Genomic DNA, 17,301 nt, shown 5'->3' with positions numbered 1-17,301 from the left:
TGTGTATAATGTGTACTTTTTGCCCAAATTTTTGAGGGAAAAATAAGTATGTGCATTATACATGGGTAGTACTAATTTTGTACCTGTATAAATGGTTTTAGCCCTGGCTGATGTGGCTCAGTGGATTGAGTGCTGACCTGTGAAACCAAAGGTGCACTGGTTCAATTCCCAGTCAGGGTACATGCCTGGATTGCAGGCCAGGTCCCCAGCAGGGGGCGCATGAGAGGCAACCACACATTGATGTTTCTTTCTCCCTTCCCCCTCTCTAAAAATAAATAAAATCTTTAAAAAATGTTTTTAATTCTTTTATTTATGCTTATGCATTAGAAGTGCAACTCTAGAAAGCAATAATGATATCCATATGCAAAATAATACCCTGGAATACAATAATTGGTTTTGTTTCTAAATATAAATAGTAAAAAATTGAATTAAAAATTAAAACAAAAGACTTTTCCTGAAAGTTTGGTGGGTGCACACTATACACGGGAGTTCATTATACATGGCAAACTATCATATATCACTTTTCCCATATTTCATTGGCCAGAATTTAGTCCCAAGGTATCCACTTTAACTGCAAAGAAGCCTGGGAAATGTAAAGAAGCAAACGCATATTGGTGAGCATTAATAGTTTGCCACATTCTAGGCTTTTAACCAAAATGTTGTGGTCTCTAACCTCTGTATTCTCAATTCTCTCAAATGGGAAATTCAAATCTTTTAAACATTTCTCCTGTTATTTATTCCATATTTCAAAATATAGTTATACTGCAATTTCTTGATTTTTCAATCTCAGACATTATTCACTGTCTTTGTCCTATGGAAGTCAGTGATAAAGCTCTTTTATAACACCATCCCTAAGTGCACACACACTTCTTCTCCCCCCCTACCCCCACACTCTTTATCTCCTCATCTCTCAGTAGGGTAATATCACAGTTTTGTTTAAATCGACATTTATAATATCAGTCAACCCTGATCACATTAACTTTTAATACAAACTTGTACTTGCCTTTGTCTTAATAAATGCCATATTTATATGTACTTGTTTGTGATCTGTCCTCAAACATTCTACCAAAGTGATAAAACATTACAGTCAAACACACTAAGATGATTATTTTAATGATTATTTAAATTTCTAGATGATTTTTTTTTATCCTGCCAAATAGTCCTTCTAGGGCATTACAAACTCTAGTTGACTCAGTACTTATTGCTTTTACAATCCAATACCGTTCTCCTGTGTTGGATCTCTTGTTTCCTTTTTCTTTGTTTAATCCTTTGTTTTTATGAAACATATCCTCCAGTACCTTCCTGAGAAAAGGTAAATGGGAGTGGTAGACAGCATAATGACCACCCCCAAAGATGTCCACATCCTAATCTCCAAATCCTATAAATGTCTTTTCTTCTAGGACAAAGGAACCTTGCATATGCAATTAAATTGAGGATCTAGAATTGAGTAAATTATCCTGAATTATCTGGGTGGGCCAAGCATAATAACAAGCATCCTTATAAGAGGCAGACAATAGGACAGAGAGGGGAGTAGATGCTACTTTGCTGGCTTTGAGGTTGGAGGAAGGGGCTAAGGAGTAAAACAATGTAGGCAACTCCTACAAGCTAGAAAAGGCAAGGAAACAGACTTTTCCCTGCAACCTCCAGAAGGAGCATAGCCCTGCAGACCCATTTAAGACCCCCCAACTTCCAGAACTATGAGATAATAAACCTGTGTTGTTTTAAGCAACTAAATTTGTAATAATTCATTACAGCAACTGTATGAAACTAATACAAGGAGAAATGATTTTTTGACTACCTTGCAGATTTGGAAAATACCTTACAGATCTCAACTGATCATCTGCCTATGTTTAAAGTTCTAGGTTGAAATCATTTTCTTGGAATAATCCTCTAAATTCTTACCTTTTGTCTTCTGATTCTTTTCTTTAACTTTTTAATTCTAGTTTCCAGAAGATTTCTTCAGTGTCCTCTCACCCCTGCCACACAAACATTTTATTGAATATTTAATTTATAATGTTATATTTGTACTTTACTTTTTAAAAATTCTCTATTACCTTATAATGTGCTCTTTTGGTTTCAGGGATGTGTTACCTTATATCTCTCTAAGAATCTTAAAGACACATTTTAAAGATTTCCTTCTGCCCTTATTATCTGTATTCTCTCAGATTGCATTTTCAGTTATTTGTTTGGACTTATATATTTTTTGTTTTTATTTTTTTTTAAATTTTATAGTTATTCCTTAAATATCTAGTAATTTTTGGATTTCTATTCATATTGAAGAATAAGAATTAAAATGCTGACAGCTAGAAGGAGGCTTGACTTGGGTTGGTGAACACCCAATACAATATTCAGATGATGTATTATAGAATTGTACACCTGAATCCTATATAATTTTATTAATCAATGTCTCACCAATAAATTCAATAAAAAAGAAAAAGAAAAGAAATGGTGATAGAAAGCTCAATGTGTCTGAAGAGGGACAGTCAAGCAAATAGCTTCATAATAGGATCAGATTTTACATTGGAAGATTCTCTAACATCTAAAGAATAAAAGGCACTAATGAAGATAAGAGCAGAAGTCAATGAAATTGAAAACAAATGTGCACTGGAGAAAAGCAACAAGGCCAAAATTCCTTCTTTGAAAAGATTAATAAAACTGATAAGTGTTGGATAGACTGACCAAGAAAAAAGAAAACTCAAAGTACAAATATTAGGACTCGAAGAGAAAAACTAGGTAGTAAAAACAACAAGAATATTAAGAACAAATATTTATGTCAAGTATTTGACATTTTTTATTTTCCTGGCAAAACACAATTTACCAAAAGTGATATAAGGGGAAACAGGTCATCTGAAGGATCCCATATTAATTTTGAGAAATTGTATCTGTAGTAGTGTGCTCTGCTGCCGTGATAGACTGCCATGGACTGGGTAGCTTAAACAACAGAAATTTATTTTCCACAGCTGTGGAGCCAGAAGTCCAAGATCAAGGTGCCATCAGGGTTGGTTCCTGGTGAGGCCCCTCTTCCTGGCTTTTAAGTGCCTGCCTTCTCACTGTGTTCTCACATGGCTTTTGTGCATTCAGGGAGAGAAAGATCTGTCTGGTGTCTCTTCCTCTTATAAGGATAACACCTCTATAGGATTAGGGCCACTCTTTTTTTTTATTGTTGTTCAAGTACAGTTGTCTCCATTTCCCCTTGACCAATCTCCCCCGCCCCAGTGATCCCCACTTCCCACCGTCGATCCTACCCTCTTTTGGCTTTGTTCCATGTGTCCTTTATACATGTTCCTGACAGCCCTTCCCCCTTTTCCTTCCATAATCCCCTCCCATCTCCCCTCTGGTTATTGTCAGTTTGTTCTTAATTTCAGTGTCTCTGGTTATATTTTGCTTGCATGTTTGTTTTGTTGATTAGGTTCCACTTATAGGTGAGAACATATGGTATTTGTCTTTCACTGCCTGGCGTATTTCACTTAGCATAATGCTCTCCAGATCCATCCAAGCTGTTGCAAAGGGTAGGAGCTCCTTCTTTCTTTCGGCGGTGTAGTATTCCATTGTGTAAATGTACCATTGTTTTTTGATCCACTCATTTACTGGTGGGCACTTAGGTTGCTTCCACCACTTGGCTATTGTAAATTGTGCTGCTATGAACATTGGGATGCATAGGTTCTTTGAGGGGACGGCCACTCTTATGACCTCATTTAACCTTAATATCCTTCCCCAAAGGCCCCATGTCAAGATATACTCACATTGGGGGACTTCAACATAGGAATTGGGTGGGGGAGGAACCCAATTAAGTTTATAACAGGATTCTCAATTTAAAACTCCTGATAATTTCAGATTTAGATAGCATCACCAGCAAGGTCTAGCAAACATTTAAAGAATGGTATGGTTCCATCAGATTTCCAAATTCCCTCAGAGAATGGATAAAACAGAAACATTACACAACTCATTTTCTTTTTTTTTGAAGCAAGAATAACCTCAATTCCAAATTTTAACAAGAACATTATAATAAGAAAATTTCCGGCCAATAGTTCTCATAAACAATTTGGCATAGCTTCATTGTGGTACATGTTTCGTGTTTCATTACTTTAAAAAATTGTGTATTCTGCCCTGGCTGGTGTGGCTCTATTGGTTGGAGTGTTGTCCCACTAAATTGAAAGGTCACAGGTTCTATTCCCCACATCAGGGCACATGCCTAGGTTGTGAGCTTGGTCCCCAGCCAGGGCACATGCAAGAGGCAACTAGTCAATGTTTCTCTCTCACATGGATGTTTCTCTCCCTCTGTCTCTCCATCCATTTACCTCTCTCTTAAATCAGTATGTCCTAGGATGTAGATTAAGAAAAAAAAGATTGTGTATTCTGCAGTTGGGAGGTATGTTCTATAAATGTCAAAGTTGATAATGTTCAAATTTTTTATCTCCTTACTGATTTGTGTATGTACCTGATTTATCAGTTATTCAGAGGTGTGTTAAGATCTACAAATGTAATTGTGGTTTTGCCAATATTTCCCTTCAGCTGTATTGATTTCTGCTACATTTATTTTGACGTTCTTTTATTAGATGCACACACATTTAGCATTGGTATGTCTTCTTAATGAGTTGACTTTTTATCAATGGGAAATAACCTTAATTATGTCTGATAATACTCCTTATGTTGAAATCTATTTTGTATGATATTAATATAGACACACCAGTTTTCTTGTGATTAGTGTTTGCATGGTTCTAAAATTCTCATTAGTTTCTTTTTAGAATTTCTATTTCTCTTGAAATACCCCATTTTTTCATGCACTATAATCCAATGTATATTGTAAAACCTTTACCATATTTATAGTTTTTATTTAAAGTCCATGTCTGCTAATTACAATAACTGTATTCTCAATGAATTGGTTTGTATTAAGTGTTTTCTCTTGATTTGGGGTCTATCGTCCTTCTTTTTTGCATGTCTTATAATTGTTTTATTGTGTACTAGACATTATGTGGAAGAATGTGGAAGCCGAAGTTTAATTTAGTTCTGAGAGAGTGCAAGCCTTTTTCTCACCTTGACGGTGAGAGGCTGGTCTTTTGAAATCTTCCCAGACTTGAGTTGCACTTTAACCGTGGCAGTGGCTTTCATTAGATTGAGTTCACTTGTGATTAATCCAGCCTCCAACCTCCCTCTTTATAGTCACCTCTTATATCTTGTCAAAATTTCTTTGCAACAGGTTTGGACTGACATTTTAAATATGTTTGGTTCACTTTTGGAGTCAACTCTGTCAGGGCCTTGAAACCCTATATACCAACTACAGTAAGAACACATTGGCCTTTATAAAAACTTCCCAGCACCTCTTGTACTGCTGCCTTTTTTTTTTTTTTGACAAAATTCAGAAGTGAGGTGTAGGGGTAATTTCTTTTTTTTTTTTGCATTTGGGTATCTTTCAGACTCCAGTTTTTTCCCATAGCTCACGTTGATGCCTAAGGCCCCGCTGATTTCATCTCTGCAAAGTCACTGAATCAGGTAAGGCAACTCAAAGGATGCACACACCTCACTGCTGGGTAAGGAAGCTGCCACAGCTTTATGCTCACTTAGAAAAGGCATATTTCTCTCTGGACTTCAGGTAATCCAGGCTTCCAGGTAAGGCATCATTATGGGCTTCCCACCTCTGCAGTTGCACAGGGCCTCGTGATTAGAGGGCCCTATATTTGGTTTAATGCCCTGATGTCACCATCTTAAATTCTTAACTTTTTAAACAGATTTTATTTATTCATTTTTAGAGAGAGTGGAAGGGAGGGAGAAAGACAGGGAGAGAAACATCAGTGTGTGGTTATCTCTCGCACACCCACTACTGGGGACCTGCCCCTCAACCTAGGCATGTACCTTGACTGGGAATTGAACTAGGGATCCTTTGGTTCACAGGCTGGCAATCAATCCACTGAGCCACATCAGCCACGGCTTAAATTCCTAAAATTTTTGAACAAGGGATTCTGCATTGTCACTAATTATATAATTGTTTCTGCTTACTGGCATCCTTCACTTTTCACTAATGCAATAGAAAGGTAACATTTTTATTTGTTCCAGGTTTTATTCTTGTTACCATGGAAACAAATGTTTTGCATCCCTCTACATTCTAACAAAAGCCTCACTTCCTTTTAACTATAAACTTTGGAATTTTATACTGAAATTAGCTGGAACTTTCCTACACAAGTTTCATTTCCTTAATTCATTTTCTAAATCCCTTTAGTTGAAATGTGAATATTATTTTTAGTGCTTTGTACTAGAAGTGATTGGTGCTAGAAAGATACCATGTCACATCGCAAGAAAAAAGTTAACATTTAAATTATTGTAATTTGGCTTCTTTATATTCTGTGAATTTCAAAATGTATTAATGGCTTCTTTCTAGCCAAACTGCTATAGTCAGTGTCCCTGGAGATATCATGTACATGTTTTTGTCTGTGTGCACCCTAGCTCTTATTCCCTATCTTTCTCAATCTGACTAGGCCTAAGGTCCCATGTTTTCCATAAATTTTTTCTGGCAGCTCTATGCATCTTACTTTTTATGATTGTCACATATATCCTTTATTTTTATTGTTGTATCATGTTATATATTTACTTATACTCATCATGTATTTTAAACAATGTTAAAAGAATGAAATATTATCTTCAACCTCAAATGTGTAGTTATTACAAAACATGGTCTTGTGATTTCCTAATCTTGATCATTTTATCTATTGATGTGAAATATGTATTTTAGTAAATTAAAATGTTATGCAGTTTTTTCAGATAGACCATTAGAGTATTATAACAAGATACCCTGAATTTCTCTTATTTTTGTCTTCTTGCTGGTTTTTCATTCTCAGGGACATTTTTTTTCTTTATTTAAAAGGATTTTTAAACACCTATGTATCTCTCTGACATTCATCTACTCGTTTAGTTTTTAATTAATGTACACTGAAAGTACTCATTATGTACTGACCATGAGCCAGGCTCTGTGTGAAATTTTGACAATTCAGCAGTGATTACACCATAGGTGCTATCCTTGTAAGGATTGCAAATCTGCTATTATCATAGAGGATGTTTTTGGGGGCCAAGTGAGGCTTCCTAGAAAAAGTAACTTTTAATTTGATATTAAAATAAGAGTTAAATAGGCCAAGAATGGGTTGGAGGGAGAGGCTTTAGACAGGGAGACTTCTAAGCAAGCAGCAGGAAGAATGTGTACACAGTCTCTAATGCAAGGAAGAGCAAGATCTGGTCTTGATTAAAATTAATTTTTTGAGTGAAAGAATACATTTTTAGCTTCTAAAGAATCTACTAGTAAAAATAGGATTATTATTTATTACATTGAAACATCCAAATATTTAAAATGTTTTCATCATGTCACTAGTGTCACTTTTAAATGCGTCATCAGCAAGAGGAGCATGTTATTATATTTCGTCTCTGGATTTTTGGAGAGATCATCAAGATAGCCCAAAATATCTTAAATTCTTGTAGGAATTTCAAATGAGGACATTCAGAAGGATTCATGTGGGGTTTTTCTTTAAGAGCAGTGTATCAGAGGGAAGCCTTATATAGAGTTTGGTTTGGAGGCACAGAATTTAAACATTGATCTCTGTCACTTTTCAAAGTTCAGGGACTTTACAAAGTGAATATTTTACAGTATATTATGGCTCTGAAAATTATAACTTAAGTTCAGTATCTTTATTTAAATATATTATATGTAAGCATTATAAACAATCTGAATTTATGTTCATGAACAATACTGATTTTGCTTTATTAGAAAATGGAAGAACCTCCCAGGAACATTGAAGAATTCTTAAAGTCTCAAAATTGGGTAAGTAGAACATCCTACTTTATGTGCCATACATATTTTAAAACATCAAATACAGAGATGGAAAAATCTTAGGAACAGACTATAAGAACAGAAATTCTTATGGGGTCCCACTATCTTTTTGTTTTTTAAAAAATTTTATTGAATTTATTGGGGTGACATTGGTTACAAAAACTCTATGGGTTTCAGGTGTACAATTCCATAATACATCATCTGTATATTGTATTATGTGTTCACCACCCAAAGTCAAGTCTCCTTCATCACCATTTATTGCCCTTTACTCTCTTGTACCTCCCCACCCCCCTTTCACTCTGATAATCACCATACTATTGTCTGAGTTTTTTGTTCTGTTTTGTTTTGTTTAATCCCTTTACCTTTTTCACCCAGACCCCAACAACGCTCCCCTCTAACAGCTTGTCAGTCTGTTCTCTATATCTATGAGTCTATTTCTATTTTGTTTGCTTATTTATATCGCTCATTAGTTTCCACATGTCAGTGAGATCGTATGCTATTTACATTCCTCTGATTGGCCTATTTCATTTAGCATAATACTCTCCAGGTCCAACCATGCTGTCACAAAAGATAAGGTTTCCTTCTTTTTTATGGCTGAGTAGTATTCCATTGTGTAAATGTGGACAGCTTATTTATCCACTCGTCTACTGATGGACACTTGTGTTGCTTCCAAATCTTGACTGTTGTATTGTAAATAATGCTTCACTGAATGTGGGAAATACATTTCAATGTGGTATTTGTTTATAACTATTTACATCCTTTCAGTAAGCTCTATCTTATAGCATTCCCTCTTGTCATATTCTGTTCTCTTTTTCACTTCTAAAGAATTCTAATACTGTGCCCTATCAGGAGAATTATATAGACATTTCTATATAATTTTCCTAATATAGGATTTTTGTCTTACATATTTACAGCTCACAGAATACTTGGCAGTTATACTTACTTACATCATTTATCCATTCACCACAGCTTAGACTCATAGGTAATTTGCAGAGGTGTTGCATCAGTATTCTTTGGTGTTGAATCAGAGTAAAATATTTAAAATGTGTTTTTATGTTGAACTTTCCAGTTTCCATTCTGTGTAACTACTTACTTCTGGAGTTATTGGGGCTATGTGGGTTTTCTCTTGGGTTCATGCATTTGTGAGTCTGAAGGTCAGGTTTGTTTTTCATTGAGGAGTGGCAAGGGCTAGGAAAAAGATGTTAGTATGGAAGGCAGAGTGAACAGGAGGCTTTTTTAATGAGGTGTGTACATATTTTGAGTAGATTAGACTTTAATTTGCACTTACACTTAAATGTAAACAGAATTTGCTGTGACTAAGCTATTGACAATTGAGTTTCTAAAATATCTATTTTTAAATATCTATTTTCTCTTCCTATATTTGTTTACATTTTTTTAATATTTTGAAAAAGGATTGCATTCCCTTTAGGAGCAAATAGAAAATGAAAATGTTCCTAGTTTACAAAAGTTTATTTCAACCATTAGGTGGAACCAGAAAATTTTAATTACTTTTAGAACAAGCTTTTTGCAACTATTTTAATTTAAATAATGATGGAAATATGCTATAGCCTAGTCACAATGTTTTGGGTCTTTTTTAATGTCTAAGAAAAGGGATTATAGTTAAAATTAAGCCAAACTCAGCAAATATATTATAGAGACTTTTGGACTGTACCATCATACATAGTTTGAGAATCTATGATTTTAGATGAAATTTTCCAATTATTTGAAGTAAAATATGCATAGTCACTCTGTTCAAATTCTGCATAATCTAGTCAAATCAAGATCAAAAGTTTATACTTGCCCTTCACCAAAGATAGAATAAAATCAAAATTAAGCCCTGGCCAGTGGGCTCAGTTGGTTGGAGTATTGTCCCATGCACCAAAAAATCAGGGGTTTGATTCCTGGACACCGCACAGACCTAGGTTGTGGATTTGATCCCTGATCGAGGCGCATATGAGATGGAACCAATTGATGTTTCTCTTTCACATCAATGTTTCTCTCTCTCCCCATTCCTTGCTCTTGATAATCAGTCAACGTATTTTTTAAATCAAAATTAAAGCACCATGCTTGTATGCAAAGGATAGCATATATGTTAATAGCCTTCCATTTTTATCAGATAATATTTGATAAAACAGCATATCCAGTTGTGCCATTTTGTCATTTATGGGTTTATCTGTAAAATTTTTTATTATCTAGATTTCCCAACCAAATAATTGTATTCTGTAGTGTTTTTTTTTTTTAAGTTTGGACTGTGTCTATGCATTGCCTAACTATAGGATACTTGAAAATATCTAGGAATAAAATGACTGGATATTTAATTTTTTTTGTTGGAAAAACTTCTACCTTATAGACAATAATAAAAAGCTAATGTTCCTCAAATTCATTTAAGAAGTATTTTGAGCACCTACTGTGTGTCATGCACATAGGTATTTAGAACATATCAGTGAATAAAAACAGACAAAGGTTCCTACCTTCATAAAGTTTTCATTCTTTTTAAAATGAGGCATATTATAATCAAACAAGTAAATAAAACAAAAGAGAAAATAAAACATATTCTAAACTGCTTATGCCTTCCTGAAAAGCCTATCTGTTTAAGTTTTTTTTTCTAAAATATAAATGAAAAGGCATGTATTTGCATAGTTGTGCAGTGGTTAAGATTAGAAGCTCTGGAGTCAGACTGCCAAATTGCCTACGTTCAAATGCCAGCTCTGCTACCAATTAGTATTAGAGAACGGTACCTGGAACCTACCTGTTATCTATTAGTTTCTTATACTTCATGCTTTACTCTTTATTATATCATCTAAAGCCCTCTCATTTTGGCCATTTCCACCATTTCTATGTTTCTTTTCTAATTATAATTATTTTATACCTTCTACTCCTCTTTCCTGTCTTCCTATCATTCGTTATAGTTCCATGTAACTTCTTACTTTCAATCATTTCTCTTCTCATTTCTCTCTTGGTCAATTCCTACATTCTTTTTTTGTTCCTACCCCATCACTTCATCAGCATTCTATTTCCATTTTTGTTTTTAAGAAAATATTTTTGTATTTTTATAACACCCTTTTGTTCCACTAATATTGTGTCATTGTCAATTCTCCTACTTATTCTATCCATTCATTCATTCATTTAACGATTTTTATTCACTACCTACTGTTTGGCAGGTAATACGTTCTGGACACTGAAGATACAAACAACGAACAAAAAAGAAAAATACCCCTGCACTAGTGGGATTTACGTCACCCTCCTCCTTCTGCCCTACTCTATACTATCACAGTTTTTTGTTGCTTTTCAGTTGTTTAGGTACTGAAGAGTTGGTTTGAATTCCTTCCTCATCTATTTATCACATTTAATCTTCCCTATTATTTATTTCTTACTCTTTGTCTTTTTCTGCTTTCTTATGATTTCTACCTATTGGTGCTTTAATTCCTCTTCTCTTAGGGCATCAGTGTCCATTTCTGTTAACAGACCTGCTAGGTTTGTGGTACAGACCTGGATGGTGCTCAGATTCCTACTGTGATTTTTCACAGAAGATCAAAGCTACTTTATGGTAGAGAGAATAAGTATTTCATTTTCATTCTCTTTATTCAGGAAATGCTATGTTATTTATTTGTTACTCATTCATCTATTCATCCATCCATTTAAATGACCTGTAAGGATTGTTTTCAAAAGTGGCTGTTATTTTAAGTAGACAATGTTTGTCTCTGTGGACTGTATCCTATGATCATAACTTATTTTCCTGAGATCTTTGTATTTTTTGACACTTAGTACCTGAGTGGTTGTGTTTCTTAAGATATATGTATATGTTTGTAGGATCTGGGAGAGTGTGCATATGTATCTAAGTGATATTCTTTCTTCCAAAAGGCAGAGGGAATGAGATTCCTCTGGGAAAGTTTTCCAACATTAAAAGCTAGGTATTATATAAGTACTTGCTATCATTAGAGAGCACAGTTAATAAATAAACATTTGTAATGGCCTCAGTAGACTTTTTTTGGCCTTAAACAACAGAAATTTATTTCTCACAGTTCTGAAAGCTGGGCAGTATAAGATCAGGGCACCAGCAAATTTGGCGTCGAGCATAAAACCTGCTTCCTGGTTCACACACAACCTTCTTGCTGTATCCTCACAGGGTAAAGGAATGAGCACGCTCTCTGGGGCCTCTTTTATACGGGCACCAATATCGATCATGAGGGCTCTACCCTCATGACCTAATTGCCTCCCAAAACTCCACTGCCTCATACCATCATCTTTATGGTTAGGATTTCAACTTACAGTTTGTGGGGGGTGACACAGACATTCAGACCATAGCAGACAGTATCAGCTCTAGTGTCTGACAGACATCAGACAAAGGGGGACAACCTGCATCCCAGGTTTGGGTCATCAGTAAGGACTGTAGCAGAGTGTATATATCATTAAATTTTAGAGTTGAGTGGGATTTGATAGGTCTAACTAGTCATCATTTTCTCTACTATCTTGGCCCTAGCACTAATCCTTTTAGCACTAGTGGTTTCAGTAGACTTTTAAACAGAGAAAAGGGGATTCCTCTTATTTCCCTCTCTTTCCTTTTTTTCTTCCTCTCCTTCCCTTCCTGACTAATTTAGTCCTAAAGCCATTTGGGGACCAAAACAAGGCAGGCAACCAGATTGGCAGGGGAGATGGGATGTACTATGATAGCACAGAGCAAGTTGTCTGAACTCAACCACAGTGAGAAGCATGTCCATGTGACCCCAGGTGTCAGAGTCCAAGGGAATGAAGATGGTACCTCCATGTGGCCAGGGATAGGGGTGAAGGGTGGTTTTGGGGGGTGGGGAGGTAAGTTATGGCCTGATGTGGGAAGTCAGAGCCCAAGTAGGGAGTAAAGATGGTGTCTCTGTAGAATGGTCAACCTCGCAGGGGGTGTCAGAGCCTAAGCAGGATGAGAAGGACATCCAATAAAAAAAGGCTGTCAGTAGATAGGAGAGATTGGTTAGTGATCACCTGAAAATATTGATAAAATAAATACATATATATTAAAGATAGGAGTGGCTAAGTTTTTTTCAGTGTTGGAAATAATTATAATACAGAGAGATAATTAGAATGTTTAGAATAGGAATTAGAGGTACCAGTGTGAACTCATGATTTTTAAGTACACAGAAAACAAAAGATATATGGAACTAAAGATATATGAAGCTGAAATGTAATGTGTGATACTAAACTAGACCCTTTTGCTATAAAGGGCATTGTTGGTTCAGTTGATGGAACTGGAATAGAATTTGAGGATTAGATAACAACAATGAATCAGTACCCATTTCCTGATTCTGGTGGTTATATTTTGGTTCCATAGAAGAATGTGTTTGTTTTTAGGAAATACACACTAAAGTATTCAAGGATGGTGGATCATCAGTCAAGTAAGCAACTTATTTTCAAATGATTCAGGAAAAATTTTTTATAAAGCATTTAAAGCTTCTAAAGTTTATGATTGTTTCAACATTTTTAATGAATACATTTAACAAAAAATAATGCTGTGCAATAAAATCTCAATTTTAGCTCATTGATTTAAATCATATTCCATCACATTTTTTGCAGGATTATTGGCCAAGGGATGTCCTTTTTGAAGATAATGATATATGGGAATACACTCTGAATAAAATAAAAGAAGATTGTTCATTTGCTTCAATTTATACACATCTACAGGAAAATATCCCTCGAATATATGATGCCCAGTTGATCATGGAGTCAAGATTACAGGAATGTTCAACTCTTTTGGAGAACCATGCTGCTAAAATATTTGAGTTGCACAGCATAATTTTAGGTAAACATTATTTTCAAGTGCATAAAGCAGTGGTCAGTTGTGTGTGTACATGTGTCTATCAATCTGTCTGTCTGTCTTTGTGTCTGTGATCTCATAAAAGATGCAACCCTCAGGTATAAAATATCTAAAAACAAAATTAAAATAATTTTTATTTTTAAAACCTCATATTTCAAAATGTTCTAGTATAGGTCTTTAGTTGAATGTGAGCATGTAGATTGAAAGAAAGTATTCCTAGGACAAAACCTGAAATAGCTGTGCTCTTTCTTAAGCTGGAGAAAAGGTAGCTGAATATCAGGGAAATAGGATTGCGTCAACTGATACTGGTACCAGAGACATGCGAGCCAGCAAGGGTTAGAGTGCAAGAAGTTAAATAACTAAATCCCAAAGTGGAAGGGTGAGAACTGATCTACATGAGCTAGGTTAACTTGAAGGAAGGAGGTATTCAGTATCCCGTACTGAATAGCTGCAGAGTGAGTAAGAAGCACATCTGCTAGTAATGATAATTTTTACTTCCTTTCAATATTCGTATAATTTTTTCTCATCTAATTAACACTTTCAAAAAAGTTTTAAGATACTAATGGTGATTGTTCTTATTCTTGACTTAATGGGCAAACATCATATATAAGCCTTAAAAATGCTGATATTGGTTATACTTAGGAAGTATTTTCTATGTATTAAGTAAATTTAATTAGCTATATTAGTTAGATATTTAATATACTTTTATGTACCTTGATTTCTCAAATTCTGAGAATATGTTTAAATATACTATTAAATTTACTACTATTGTATTTTAAATATTCTTATTTAATTTTGGATTATTTTTCATATAAAATATTTTTGAAATATATATATAGAGAGTGCACATATGCACACTGTAAAAATAATTTTAGGTATATTCATCATCCTCAATATGTAAATATCAGAGCTTGGATTAAAGTCTAGGTTAACTGACTTCATGGCGCCCACCAGTCTTTCACTAGGCCATGCTCCAAATTGTACTTTCTTGAATTTAAGGTGACCATAAAAGCACAATGCAGGTAACTGAGCTGCTTGGAAAACATGGGCTTGTTCAGTCAGAAGAGAATGAGGTAAAACTTTAGATATAGGAGTTAGTACTGACGACATACTAGTTTGAACTTGACATTTCTAAAAACTAAAAGGGAAGAGAAGATATAACAGTTATTTACTCAGTTAAGAAGAGTTTGTGAGTCTAGCATTATGCTTATCAAAATAGCTAGCTGATTCCATTGAATAGTTTCATATATATTATATTTGAAATATTTAAATCATTTTCATTTTTAAAGAAGATATATGTACGTATACACACACAAAATACACATATATGTTGTGAATTTTTATTTTTTAAAGGTTCTCAAGGAACATTGGAAAAATACAAGGCATTTCTAAGGAAGTACCATAAGAAAAAGATGATAATGGTATAGTATTTGTTTCCATCTTTCATGAAAAATTATATTTGCACAGAAAATATAATTACTATAATTGGATAGATTATTCCATAGATACTTTTTAAATTTCCTTTTAGTCTTGTGTCTTCTGTCTAACTCTGTGTTTACAAAATAATTGGGGTCATATTCTCTTTACACATACAATATTACCAGTAGAATGTTGGTATTTTCACAGCACTGGGAGTTATTTAAAAAACTTATTTTAATGTATATATACTCCATCCTCTTGTTATTTAATAATTTAAATCCTATTCTAAGTGCAGGTTCCACATCAGTTCTCTTCCTATAGAAAAAATTAAGAATTCATTTTAAGGAACATTCATAGCATAGCTAACACCTGTCCATCTCAAATTATTCCAAAAAATTCAAGAGGAGAAAAGACTCCCAACCTTACTTTACAAGGCCAGTATTATCCTAATTCCAAAATGAGATGAGGATGCTACAAAGAAAGACAATTATAGGCCAATATCCCTGATGAACATAGATGCCAAAATCCTCAAGAAAATATTTGTAAATTGGACCCCCCAATACATTAAAAAGATCATACACCATGATAAAGTAGGATTTATTCCATGGAAGGTTGGTACAATATCCACAAATCAATAAAAGTGATATACCACATAAACAAAATGAAGGGTAAAAATCACACTATCAGCCCTGGACAGTGTGGCTCCATTGGTGGGAATGGTTGAAGCATTTTCCAGTAAGCCAAAAGGTCATGAGTTCAATTCCTAGTTAGGATACATGCCTAGGTTGTGGGTTTGGTCCCTAGTTAGGTGCATGTGCAAGGCAACCAGCCAATGTTTCTCTCTCACACTGATGTTTCTCTCCTTCTCTCCCTCTCTTCCCCTCTCTCTAAAAATCAATAAGCATGTCCTCAGCTGAGGATAAAAGAAAAAAATTCACATTGTCATATTAATAGATGCAGAAAAAGCATTTGATAAAATCCAGCACCCATTTATGATAAAAACTCTGAGAAAAGTGGGAATAGTGGGAACATACTTCAACATAATAAAGGCCACACAGCAAAACCAAAGCCAACATCATATTTAATGGGCAAAAAACTAAAAGCATTTCCCTTAAGATCCAGAACAAGAGAGGAATGTCCACTTTCACCACTCTTATTCAACACAGTACTGAAAGTTCTATCCAGTCAGACAAGAAGAAGAAATAAAAGGCATCTAAATTAGAAAGGAAGAAGTAAAACTGCCTTGTTTGCAGGTGACATGATACTGTACATAGAGAACCCTAGAGATTCCACCAAAAAACTACTAGAACTGATAAATGATTTCAGGAAAGTAGCAGGATACAAAATAAATATCCAGAAATCAGTTGCATCTTTATACACCAAGAATGGACGATCAGAAATGGAAACTAACAAAATGATCACATTTATAATTGCATACAAAGAAATGCCTTTGAATAAATTTAAACAAGGACATTAAGGACATGTACTTGGAAACTACAAGACACTGATGGAAGAAATTGAAGAAGATAAGTAAAGGGAAGCATACACCATGATTATAGATAAGAGGAATTAACCTCATTAAAAAGACCATACTACCCAAAGCAAATATAAATTCAGTGTCATTCCTATCGAGATACAAATGGCTTATTTCAAAGAACTAGAACAGATATTCCAAGCATTTATATGGCACCACAAAAGACCCCAAATAGCCACAGCAATCTTGAGAAAGAAGTACAAGTTTGGGGGAACTGTGCTACCTGCCATTAAACTACACTATAAGGCCATAGTAATCAAAACAGCATGGTACTGACATAAAACTAGATGTATAGATCAATGAAACAGAATAGAAAGCCCAGAAATAAACCCACACCTTAATGGTCAATTAATTAATATTCGACAGAGGAGGCAAGAACATACAATGGGATAAAAATAATCTGTTCAATAAATGGTCCTGGGAAAATTAGACAGATATGTGCAAAAAATGAAACAAGCCCACCTTCTTATACCATACACAATAATTCAAAATGAATTAAAAACTTAAACATTAGGCTCAAAACCATAAATCCTAGAAGATGACCTAGGTAGTAAAATCTCTGATATTTCTCATAGAAATACTTTTTGGTATGTCTCCTCAGGCAAGGGAAACAAAAGAAAAAAATAAGTGAGACAACATCAAACTGAAAAAAGATTTTGCACAGCAAATGAAACCATCAACAAAATGAAAAGATAACCATTTCAGTGGGAGAATGTATTCACCAATGACACATCT

General features: G+C 34.6%; 1 protein-coding gene across 1 annotated transcript in view; it reads left to right on the top strand.

Moving 5' to 3' along the window:
* The first annotated feature begins 7,750 nt into the window (after positions 1–7,750).
* Positions 7,751–17,301, top strand: part of FAM227B (family with sequence similarity 227 member B) — a 189,486-nt gene continuing 179,935 nt past the window's right edge. Inside the window, exons 1-4 of the mRNA XM_045822330.1 lie at positions 7,751–7,801; positions 13,373–13,598; positions 13,929–13,934; positions 14,967–15,034. Coding sequence (XP_045678286.1) covers positions 7,751–7,801; positions 13,373–13,598; positions 13,929–13,934; positions 14,967–15,034 — 351 coding nt within the window. The remainder of the gene's footprint in view (positions 7,802–13,372; positions 13,599–13,928; positions 13,935–14,966; positions 15,035–17,301) is intronic.

Source organism: Phyllostomus hastatus, unplaced genomic scaffold (assembly GCF_019186645.2).
Source record: "Phyllostomus hastatus isolate PE091 unplaced genomic scaffold, TTU_PhHast_1.1 phas_scaffold_501, whole genome shotgun sequence".
Classification (NCBI taxonomy): Eukaryota; Metazoa; Chordata; class Mammalia; order Chiroptera; family Phyllostomidae; genus Phyllostomus; species Phyllostomus hastatus.
The sequence above is the reverse complement of the archived record's forward strand: the minus strand, read 5'-3'. Positions and strand labels throughout refer to the sequence as shown.